At 49.3% G+C, this 12109-nt stretch overlaps 1 protein-coding gene across 1 annotated transcript in view; it reads left to right on the top strand.

The window, feature by feature from the left end:
• The window catches only part of GRID1 (glutamate receptor, ionotropic, delta 1), a 686979-nt gene that overhangs the window by 404241 nt on the left and 270629 nt on the right, over positions 1 to 12109 (top strand). The window contains exon 5 of the mRNA XM_010854508.1: positions 7298 to 7351. Coding sequence (XP_010852810.1) covers positions 7298 to 7351 — 54 coding nt within the window. The remainder of the gene's footprint in view (positions 1 to 7297; positions 7352 to 12109) is intronic.

The raw sequence follows: 12109 nt of genomic DNA, 5'->3' as shown, positions 1-12109 counted from the left end.
GTTAGAGTTGGGGTTTTAAAAAGATGCTTATCGTCGACAAGCTTTCATTATCTCAGGCTCCCAGTGTTGGGGGAGGGGGATGGAGACATGGCCAACAATTAACACATACACAAATAGTCAGTGGCATTTGCACTTTGTAAAATAAATCCTCAGTGATGTTGCTGGAAGGCTTCCATGTGGAGGTTTTTTCCACTCCATTTAGTATTTCTTGAGGCTAAGATAAAGTGAAATAGGCTCAGACTTGAGAAAGGCAAATGAAACAATGGTCTCAGACTTAGGAGGACAAGTTAACCTGGGAAGGTAGGTGCCATGACTCATAAGGGTATTTTCTTAGATACGAAAAAAGAAAAGATGGTTTTGTTCCCATGGTCAGAGGGCCAGGCCTGAAAGCTTGTACACTTGCTCTGATGGGTGACCAGGCTTTTGGGAGAGCCGCATGCTCAAGGGGAAAGAACACATGTTTAGGGGACAAAAGGGCCCAAGTTCAGATTCAGTCTCTGAATCTGAGGGGCCTATGCAAGTCTGAGTGTAGATGTAGATCTTAGTTTCTCTGCTGTGAAATGGGAATGAGAACTTTCCTGGCTTCTTAGGTTGCTGTGAATAAAGTGAGACCTGTGGCTTGTGAAGTAGATGTGTTGTATTGAAGTATCTGGCTGGTGCTTGACAAAAGCAGTTTCTCCTCATTCTCAGAAATAGCTGCAACTTGGTCCTGCCTGAAAGGCTGAGAACACAGGACCAAGCTGGAGCTACTTCTACTGATCCTTCAGGACCCCTCTCTTCTCTGTTTCCTTCCAGGCATTTGTATATTAGCACTGATTCTTACCTCTGTGTGGGCAAGAGGCCTCTTCAGCTCCTTCCAGGCAAGCAGCCCCACACATCCCATTCTTGGCTGTGCTTTCTGTCCAGAGCGTTTGGGAACCAGGAGCTGGGGTTTGGTCTGCATCTAGTTCTCTATAAAAACTGTGGGATCAAAGTAGCTGGGTGGCCAGGACAGGATCTAAATGTCCCCTGGTAGGTCTGTAGGCTGGCATGTCCCATGTCACTCATACCCCAGCTCTGTAGATGCCACTGGCCATGGAAAAAGGCTCTCTGAGGTTCAGACAGGAGCTGCTGCTCACAGACGAGAAGACGCATTCCCTTCCTCAGGTGTGGGAAGAACAGCTGCTTTCCGTTTCCTTTAAGTGGGGTCAACCTATGATAGTGTGCTTTATCAGAACCAGGGCAGGTGTCCAGTTCAGCCTCTGTGTGAGATGTTCCTTCCTGTGGCTGCTTATGTCCACTATCCCAGCCCTAGCCTGGGCTACATGCCACCTAAGCATCTTGGGTCGCCTCTTCTATTTGCAAGGGGTTAAAGCAGGAGTCAGTATGATTCTTTACAAGTTTCCACCTCCCCAGTTCTTCTTCTAAAGCTCTCTTCTTGCCAGTCTATTGAGGGAACCTAGGAGCCAGGCCTTTGGGCTCTGATGGTCAAGGCATGGCCTTTTAGGGACTCACAGCAACCACCTAACCAGGGCTCCTTTGCTATTACTACAAGCAGCCCTTGGGTTCATTGAGACCTAGTTTCTGGGGCCCGCACGTCTGTGCAGAGCTCCTGCAATTGCTCAGGACTCTATCTCCTGCTACTGCATTCTTTAGCGAGGAGTCTCAGTGCCCCACTGCAGGAGAGAAGCGTGGTTTGAGGAAACCAGCTGCCCTACTTGCAGTGGGCCAGCGACCAGGAACCCACCCAGAGCAGAAGGTCAGGTCTGCTCCCTGCCCTGCTCGTGGAAAGAAGGGGCCACCCTTTACTTATCTAGCTGCCCAATACTCCTCTGCAGATGCCAGCAGTAAACCTGTGGCACGGCTGAGATGACAAAAGCAGAAACCCACTTTGTGCTGCTTTGAAGGGTCTATGAACTCAGGGAGGAGGAGTGCTCACCACATTTGCATGGTGTGTTTATTATTGGTCTTTAGGCCACTTTTGGCTCTGTGATGTCATGGGATGAGACTCCTGGCTCTCACCAGTAACCAGGAGAGTTGGAACAGCTGCTCTATGTGGCTAGTGCTATCTACTGAATGAAAAAAACAAGAACACATGAGTAATTACTGTGTAATGTATAGAAATGTATAGAGATTTCTATGTATTCAAAAAAGACCATCGAGTGACAACCAGGCAAGAGATGTGAGTGAAAGGAATGGGGAGGGTCTTCGTGTTCACTGATCATCCATATGAGCTTCTTTCTGGGATGGAGGCTTCATCTTAATTTCATGTTAGTTCTCACAATATTTGTAAGATGGGGGGTGCTTGTCTCAGGTTGGGTTCCCAGAAGCCAACTTTGATGTGAGAGTTTGTGTGATGACGATTTATTAAGAAGTTTTCCCAGGGGAATTAAGAAGAGCCCAGCAAGGGAGTGGGAATGTGGATCACGGAAGTAGAGGCAGCCAGCAGTGAGGCCGTGTGGGCTGGTCCTGCAGAAGGAACCTGGAAACAGTTGAGCTTACACTCCAAACAGTCCCCATAGTGGAATGGGGCAGCTGGGCATCCCCAGTCCTTCGTGAGGGTGTACATTTCCATGAGTGCCAAGGAGAGTTCCGACAGTTGGTCAGTGTCTGCCATTGGCAATGGATGCGCATGGAGAGCCAGCGCGCTCAGAATTCCCAATGGGATTTGAGGGGGCCTGGGGCACAGCATCGATTGTGCTGCCAGCATCTTAACACCCTGCAGGCATGGGGCTGCCACTCAGAGAGGTGGAGTAGCTAACACAGGGGCACTCAGGTAAGTAGAGGCAGACCTGGGATTTGACCATGCTCTGCCTGCCTGCCTTGTCCTGACCTTGCTGGCTCTGAGATAAAAGGGAGATCTCAGGGGCCTCCACCTGCCTCACTTATGGTTGGAGAAGATGAGGGAAGGGTACTTAGAAGGGGACACCATCCTCTGGGCTTGGAGCATTTAGGGCTCTGCCCAGGGAGCTGGCAGCAGTTCTCCAGTCATTGGGGGAGGGGAGGGTGTTCTCGCTAAATCTGCAGTTGCATCTCCTTCTCACCAGCCATCGCAGCTTCTGTGTGAGTTGCACCCTCTGAAAAAGGCTGCAGCCAAGTGCTATTTATCTCCATGTGGGGAAAAGAGGCTTAACAAATTAGCTAATTGCTAATTGGTGAGGGAAAGTAGGACAGGAAAGTTGGCCAGTTGTCCTGTGGGTTTTCTGATCAATTCTCTCCATCATTATCTTCCACACATGAGTCTGAGACCTGGTGGGAAGATGCCTTAGTGTAGCCGGGGCTCTCACCTGCTGCATGGGATGTCCTGGCGGCTGAGTTAGGTCTGCACTGCTGGCTCCTGCAGGGACAGTGGAGGACCTCTCAACTGTACAGGTGCGCCTACACCTTCAAATTCACAAAACTACACATTCTGGACTACAGAGCTCCCAGCTTTGGAGGCTAAGATTCAGGGTTCAGAGCTCTGAAAGAACACAGTATCTTAGGCACATGACCATTCCCAGTGAATTAGGATTCCAAGGAGTAGGGCCCCAGGGTCTGCATTTTACAAAGCTCCCTAGGAGGTTCTTACATGTAGCCAGACTGAGATTCATGGCTGCAGAATGCCAGTGATGATGGGTGTTCCCCCTCACCCATGGTCAACCTCCATGCTGATATTCACTTACCATTCATCGTCCAACTATCTGCCTTCCATTCAATCATTTCTTCGATGAGACCTTGCTGCTCCCGGGGTGGCAAACCATTCCATGTTGAAGTCCTTGGAAAGTCAGAAAGTTCTGTCTCATATTGAGTTGTTATCTCCTTACCCGAGCACTGGAGACCTTGGTCCTGAGTCAGCTCTCAGACGCTATAAGGATCAATTCCAGCCTCTCTGCATTCCTGGACTGTCCCTGGTGACTATAACTGGCCATCAGTTTACACTGTCCAACTCCGTGACCGCTTCCAGTCTGCAATGCCCTCCATCAAGCAGACTGACCTTCTAGTCAACTCCCCAAGGGCAGCACAGACCTTCTAGCCCCTGCCTTTTCATGGGTCTTCACTTTGAAGTCTCATCTCCCCATGTGCCCCTCTGCTCCTGGAAAATAAGTGTAGGGCTTTGAGTTCAGCCTTGTTCAACTGTGTCTCTTTAGATTTGGCTCAGTGTTTCAGCTTTCTCAGATGCCATGACACCCCCAGCTCTGTATCATGTGCAGATTTGATGAGCATGTTACTGGTTGTCCTCTGCTAAGTCACTTCAGTCATGTCCGACTCTGTGCGACCCCATAGACAGCAGCCCACCAGGCTCCCCGGTCCCTGGGATTCTCCAGGCAAGAACACAGGAGTGGGTTACCATTTCTTTCTCCAATACATGAAAGTGAAAAGTGAAAGTGAAGTCACTCAGTCATGTCTGACCCTCAGCGACCCCATGGACTGCAGCCTACCAGGCTCCTCCATCCATAAGATTTTCCAGGCAAGAGTACTGGAGTGCCTTCTCTACGTGAGCATTAAGGAAATGCTGAGGTGTCAGGAATGGAGGCAAGTCAGAGCCTGGCCACGTGCTACAGTGACTTCACATCACCTGTCTCACGTTTCCCTCCCCACCTCCTCCTGGACCTCTGAGCTTCTGAAGACGTTCCTGACAGTCTGTGTATTGGGAGGAAGGAAGCTATAGACTGGGGGCTCACCCTTCCCCACCCTGCATGAGGGTCTAAGGGTTCCTCGGAGAGCCGCTGACTCCGAAGTCCCTGTGCCTTCTTTGCAGTATGGTTTATGGAATTTGTAGAGTGTCGAGAAAGGAGTCTTCAGTTCATGGCCCCACGAGGGACCCAGGCATAGCGCATGGCCTCTCTCAGTGCTTCCTTCGTACAAGTGCAGGAGACGGAACGCTTGGCAACTTCTTCCTCTGGCTGGGAGGGAGCGGCCAAGGTATTCTTAGACATAACTCTTTCATCCTGAGCAAGAAAGCTTTTCATGGGCGCCTGTCTCTTAAGGGAAGGACTCCTGTGGCCAGAGGAGACTCTCAGGATCTAAGAATGTAGATGAGTCGAGAGGTAAGGATGGAACTCACAAAGGATGGGGATGCACACTTCCCATTGCTGCTTCCTGGGAAGGGCCGGGGCTTCTCTGGACACTGCTCTGTGTGTTTGCTGCTTCTTGAGACCGAAATATTACACCTACATAGGCAGACAAGAGGAAGCAAGTGTTACGTACATTTTACAGATAAGCAAACGGAGACCAGAGCGGTAAATGCCGGCTGGTGGAGGCCATCCCTCCAGTCCAGTCTGGACTCCTGTCCCCGCTTGTCTTCACGGGGGATGGTACCTTTTCATTCATAGGCTGGAGAAGGAGCATCTGTGGCCTTCGTCAATGACCACCCTTAGTGTCCAGAGGACTGGGATGCTAGAGCTGGCCCAGGCACCCCCACAGGCCCTGTTTCCATGTGCTTTTGGTGTTGACCAGCAAACGCGTTCATTCCTTGCAGAGGTGTGGTTCTCACTGAGGCCCTGTACAATGGCAGTGCCATGTGTGTGCTGGGTCACTGGAGCCTGCAGGCTTCTTACCCCTCTATGCCTCACCTGTTAAGAAGAACAAATCAAACCTCTGTGTACTGATGAGGAAAAGATGTTCTTCATACACTGATAAGTCAAAAGTGATAGTTAAAACCTGATGTGTGTTTCATGACCCCATTTTGATAAGAACATCAGTTTGCTAAGTGTATGCAGACACATGCAGACGTGACTAAAAACTTCTGGAAGGGGCCATTTGGAATAGTCCCTGGGGGATGAATTTGGAGGGATACATGGGGAGTTTTCACTACTTTAACACATTAAAAAATGTGGTAGGTTTATGGGATAATTTTGAACATTTGCTTTTTTCTGTATCTTTCCAAATAAAGAGTAATAAAAATTACATTATAAAATATAAAAAATTAAAAATAAAAGAGAACTATGATCTGAACTCTCTCCCATGTTCATAGAAGGCCTGGCACATTGCCTGGCACTCAGCAATACTTGGCACGTGCTAACTGTGAGTATTCTTACAGGACAAGCTGGAAAACTATCAATTCCTCCTCTTTTGTCAATCTACATACACTTACTCTTTTTATTTGGAAAACTACAGAAAAATTTAAATGTTCAAAATTATCCCATACACCTGCCCCACTTTTTAATGTGCTAAAGTAGTTGGATTTCCAGTCTAAAAAGGGAAAGAGCACTCCTAAAAACATATGAGAAGCAAAATAAGTAACTGGGTCCCATCTGCCTAGCCCTCCTATCCTTCATTCATATGTTCAACAACAGTGTTCTTTATATATTGAACACTGCCTATGTGCTGGTTATAGTGGAAGGTTTTGAGATGCAAATGTGACGGCCATAGGTGTGGCCCTGACCTCATGGAGACCCCAGTTGGTTAAAGGAGATAGATAATAAGAAATAAATAAGCTGAAAACTATTCAAGTACAGACACTGCTGCTAAGTCACTTCAGTCGTGTCCAACTCTGTGTAACCCCATAGACGGCAGCCCACCAGGCTCGCCTGTCCCTGGGATTCTCCAGGCAAGAACACTGGAGTGGGTTGCCATTTCCTTCTCCGATGCATGAAAGTGAAAAGTCAAAGTGAAGCGCTCAGTCATGTCCGACTCTTAGCAACCCCATGGACTGCAGCCTACCAGGCTCCTCTGCCCATGGGATTTTCCAGGCAAGAGTACTGGAGTGGGGTGCCATTGCCTTCTCCGTCAAGTACAGACATGGCAAGTGCTATAAATAAACAGAACAAAATGCTCTAATAGAGAATGGTGGGAGGTGGGGGTCACTGCTCTGGAGCAAAAAAAGAGTCAGTTCTAGGGTCCTTGATGGGTTCTTTAGAGCTGAAGGCAGCTCAGAGCCCTGGCTGTGAGCCGCCATCTTCCTGGGTGTTGTTTAGCTTGGCTGGCCAAGCAGCTGTAAATCCCTTATTGCAGATTCCTGAGTCTCTAGCCTTGAGGAATGATGAGACATCCCCCACCCCAGTAACCCTCTAGAAAAGAGTTTGCAGGCAGTCTCTGAGATGAGAAAGGGAGGGATGTCCCCGCCCGTGATGCCTTCAGGAGCTGTAGCTTCTAACCTTGCTCCGGGCTGGTGCACGTGAATTCCAAAGAACAGCAGGAAATCAGACGTCCGTGTTCAAATGATGCATCCAGCAGCTGAGGCGGCCAGAGCTGCCCAGGGGGATGGCGTGTTTTGTGAGGAAAAAATTCTCCAAGAACAGTGTTTATCAAATTCCGTCTCAGCAGTCATCCTGTGTGTCTGCCAGCCTCTGGCTTGCTTCTGTTCATGTTTTTTTCTTACATTTCTTTTTCTCTGCAGGCTGTGGAGACCAACCTGGCTTCCAAGGACAGCCATTGGGTCTTTGTGAATGAGGTAAGAGCTCCAGAATGGTGAAGGGCGTGGCTTACATTGAGCTCCCGCCACTCAGAACGTACAGAGTGACCGGTCAGGCTCTGCTCTGACTTGGGGTGCTGGAGTGGAGTCCAGGGCTTCACTGAGCGAGACAGCAGGTGAGAAAGTTGGACGGGCCATGCCAAGCTGCTCACCTGGAGCAGGCGGGAGCCAGGAAAACAGTGCAGATTTGAGTCCAGGAGGAAGTGGCATCAGGCTCTAGATGTGTTGGGTGAGGGGAGGCCACGTGCCAGGGGTCAGAGACTGGAGAGATGGAGGCTGGCCAGAAAAGGGGATGCAGAGGGGATGTGCAAAGGAATGCAGAACGGGCTAGAGGCTGCACTTCCTGTAGGAGCCTGAAGGTATATGTGTGTTATGTGACTGTGTGTATGTAAGAGTGCATGGGTGTGAGTGTGTAACTGTGTATATTTGTGAGAGTGTGTATGGATGTGTGTGCATTAATGCATGCACATGTCAGTATGTGTGTATGTGTATCTGTATAGGTGTGTGTCTGTGTGCGCACATCCCCCTGTGCAGCTGGTCAGGTAGTGGGTCAGTGTAACCTTCTAAAGGGGGTAAATGGTAAATCTCTCCCTCAGGTGGCCTTCCCACTGGATTGGGCCCTGGGAGGAATGGGGACATCGAGATTTCATGGTGGCGTGGTCTGCTCTCCACCACTTGCACCCTAACTGGCCCTGGCCTGCTCACGCCGCACACATTACATGGGCTCGCTTCCCTGAAGCAACATGCCGTCGCTTCCCTGAAGAGCCCCCTCTGCCTGCACATCCGTTCAGGAAGCATCCTCTGGGACAGTGCATATGACCCCAGCCAGCTATTAATATAGCTGACTCTTCAAAGTGCTTCCTGGCACGGGCTTTCATCAGCCCGTGGCCTTCCGTTGCTCCTAAATTAACTGATTGATTTCTAATGGCCACATTCTAGAAGATGCAGGGTTTATCGTGCAGGTAATTTATGCTTTTATGATGTGTGTTTCTTCATTAGCTCAGTGCTACCATTGCTGAAAGAGTTTTGGGTGGCTTACTTTCTTATTTTGCAGGTAGTATCAGATAGTAACTGCTTGCGAGGCCCACTTTTCATGGTTTTTGTCCATAAATTCATATCTTGTTAACTCTGTGTCTACACAGGCCAATTGGAGACCTGCAAGGTCCATTTCCCTGGGGTTGCAGATGGTTGTGCTGGTAATTAGGAGAAGGGACATGACGGCTGCTTTCTTCAGAGCCTGCCGGAGTCCTCTTGGTGCTGGGAGGGTTTGATCCTCTGGGCTTTGCCAGCTTCTTTATAGGTTTCTTTTGTTCCCGGAGACGGAGGGATTCTATGTGCCCCATAAGGCAGATGTCAGATGCTGGCTTTATTTTGGGGAGGGCTCCTCCAAATCAGATGGCCAGGGTTTCTATATTGTCAGTCTTCAAAAAGTACTGTTTTTACATTTCTAACTGATTTCCTTTTTCCTCCCCTGAATCCTGACCCACTCCAAGGACTCTCTTGTCTGTCCCTCCCACCCCCTCTCCAGGGCTGGGGTTAACACTAACCAGTATGAGGTGTCCTCAGGGTATTGTTGGGTGGCAGGAAATGCCACCGGGAGGTGTTGGATGTGGGCACAGCTGTCAGGGCCACACTGGAACAGCCTCACCCAAGAGGACTGCTGAGCTCCACCCCAGTCAGCCGCACATCGCACTGTGAACTCAAAGACGAATCATGTGGCTGTCCCTGGGATAAATGTCCCCAGAAGTGACCCCTCCCATTTTCTGAGTTTCCTTTTCTATGGGGAGGCCAAGCACTTGTCAGGGCATTTTGTGTTTGTTACCACCCTTAGCCCTCATTCACAACCCTGTATGGTAGTTATTAGCATCCCCATTTTACAGATGGGAAAAGGTAAGCTTGAGAGGTTGAATTACTTGCTCAAGGTCATACAGCTATTGAAAGGTGCTTTTGGGATTTTGTATGAAGACTGTTGGCTCCAGAGACCTTCACACCAAATGACACCATCCTGCAGGTAGTCCTGGCAATGATCCTTTAACCTACAGTCAGGGTCTGATTCCGTAAGACCAATCAGTAGGGCTCTGGTATGCACACTGATGGGGATGCCCTTGAGCTGGCCTTGGTGTGCACTCAGGGACATTCTTGAAGTCTGAGATCTGATGGTGGGTCCTTTTGTAAAGCTTTGACTCTTAGACCCCAGTGTGGCCTCTGGTTAATGACTGAGATGTTTTCTAAATCACAAGTCAATTTATCCAAGCCATATTCGGAGCTGCTGTTTCCTAGTACAGCATGACCCTCTTGGAAACAAGTCCTATTATTCTTAGAATGGTTACAGCATTCCAGGCTCTATCCAAATACAGACCCACAGACCAATAGTTTCCCAGTTGCTTCTCTGTTTATCATATGTGATGGCTGGGAAAAAATAAAATGGGAGGAGAAGAATCAGGGGCAGGAATTTAGCAGCTCCACCATGATCTCCAGACTCTAGCATCTACACGGGGACTCCATCTCTCGCTTCCCGAACTGCTCACCACTTCTCTGGAGGAAGTTCAGCCCATCAGACGCGCTCAGGCAGTGTCTCTTCCTACCACATCTTTCCCCAGGGTGGCCTCCGTGGTGATCCTCCAGCTCCACCCGCTGCTTCCCTCATTCCTCACGGCTCTGCCCTTCAGTTTTTCTTTCTGTATTTGACTTTCTTAATGTGTTTTCCTGGATTCAAGATAAACACTCAAGGGCACGTGTTTTTGTTTGTTTTCTTCATGCAGTGGTTTTCTTAATATGTCTGCACCCTCACTGGTGAATATTGGTGTTGCATATTACAGGTCTGTTTTATTTGGAGAAGGGGTAATTGGATGCAGAGAAAGGCTGTGAGTATGTGAGCCTTGCTGACAGTTTCTACAGATCCTTGGGCTCTACTGAGGGAAAGGACACTGGCAAGCAGATGTGCTTTGGGGCATAAACTGTATTTTTATCAATTGATTAAGTTACACATTAACTTGGAGGGGGATGGGGGATTCAAAAGAAGTGTGAATAGCAAATTTGAATATTAGTCAAGGTAGCCACTAGGCTGTGAGTCCCCTGGGGACACGGACAGGATCCAGGTCCCCACTGAATCCCCAATACCCTGTATTAAGGGTAGATTCTCAAAAGGGTTTGGTTGAAGGCAGGTCATTGTACATAGCATAGGGTAGAGCAAGTTGCTTTGAAGAGTACTTCCCAGTCAGCCTCCAAGAAAAGACAAAGGCAAACAATTAAGATGGGAAGCCCAGGGATGGAGGGAACTGCTGTGCGTCATTCATCAGAAGCTGCCAGTTTAGGACCCATCAGACTTGACTTTGGCTCCCAGAACCTGTGTCAGCTGATCTGGAGAGCCTCCTCCCCACGTGACTCTGGCTTAGTGATGCGCAGGTGTCTGTGTCCTCAGCGCTAGGCAGGGTCTGGATGCAGACCGGGGGCAGAGGAGAACGCTCTCCTGAGACATTCTGCATCCAGGCAGGACACACCTGCCTCATTGTCTGGCCTCTTGAGAAGCTTATGGGGGAAATTCTTTCATGGAATGTCTGTCTTTCCAGCCTCTTCCAAAACCATCTGTGAAGGGGACCTGAAGCACCCCCTTTGTTACTGGATAGCTCTCACTGTCAGAGTTCCTCCAGACATGGGAACAAAGCAAACTTTTATGCAAATGGTTCAAGAAATGCAGAAGCAGGTACATAACGCTTGTGCTTAGGTTTTGTCAACAACTGATGCTCTGGGTGGGCTCTGTTCTGTGGTTCAGCAGGTGCCCAGGGGGAGGCAGGTTCTGAGGGAGGAGGCAGAGCTAGTAGGCCCTGCCCCACCACTAGCCTATTTCCATGACCCCCACACCCCATATCTTTTTCCTCTGAGCTCCAGACCCAGGGATCCAGATGCCTTCTGGACTCAGCTGCTTGCAAGCCTTGTGATCACCTCCAGCTCAGTGCCTCTCTCTGAATCCATCATCCTCCCCTCAGCTGTTTCTCACCGTGTTCCAGTCCCAGGGACCAGTGTTTCCAACCTACTGGCTGGTTCCCTAGTCAATGAAAACCTACATCCTGCCTGCTGCCTCAGAACTCATTCTAGGATGACCCATAACACCTCTTCATCCTTTCCTTACTTCTGCCCTCTGCCTGCATGCCCGTGGTTTATCCCTACAAGCAGTGGGTGACTTGTTGTTTCATCTATTTATTTTTCTGTCTTGGTTTTGGACCTTTGCTAGGATTTTCTTTTAGGCCTGGAATGACCACCTCTGACTGTCAAGGATTTACCTTTCCTGCAGGAGTTTGCTAAGCATTGCCTCTGCCAAAAGATCTCCCTGGATTTATTCACCCTTCTGCCGTCCTGAACTCCTCACCCCAGCTATGCTGTGTTGGGGACTTGATACACACATCTGGCTTCTGGAACAGCCTATGAGTGAGGGCTGCACCTCCTTTCTGTCAGGCTGCCTGGAGTCCCCAGCATGAGGGGTTCACACACAGAGGAGGTGCTGGCTTAAGCCTCCCACTGCTACATCTGCCTCTTGCTTCCTCACCTTGACTCTGATTTTTTAATTGCCTTCATGGAGGGGAAGAGACATTTATGACCTCCCAATTCTTCATGAGCTCAGAAAGCTGTGATCCTGCTTTACAAACTATGACTGTTAGCATCTCAGGTTCCACTGCACCTCCCTTTCCTAGGCTTGCATTCTCCATTCTTGACCAGGCCATCAGCGGGTGATGGAGCAGC

The sequence above is a fragment of the Bison bison genome, unplaced genomic scaffold (genome assembly GCF_000754665.1).
Source record: "Bison bison bison isolate TAMUID 2011002044 unplaced genomic scaffold, Bison_UMD1.0 scf7180017864341, whole genome shotgun sequence".
In the NCBI taxonomy this organism is placed as follows: domain Eukaryota; kingdom Metazoa; phylum Chordata; class Mammalia; order Artiodactyla; family Bovidae; genus Bison; species Bison bison.
Note: the sequence above shows the minus strand (reverse complement) of the source record. Positions and strands in the feature narration are given on the sequence as shown.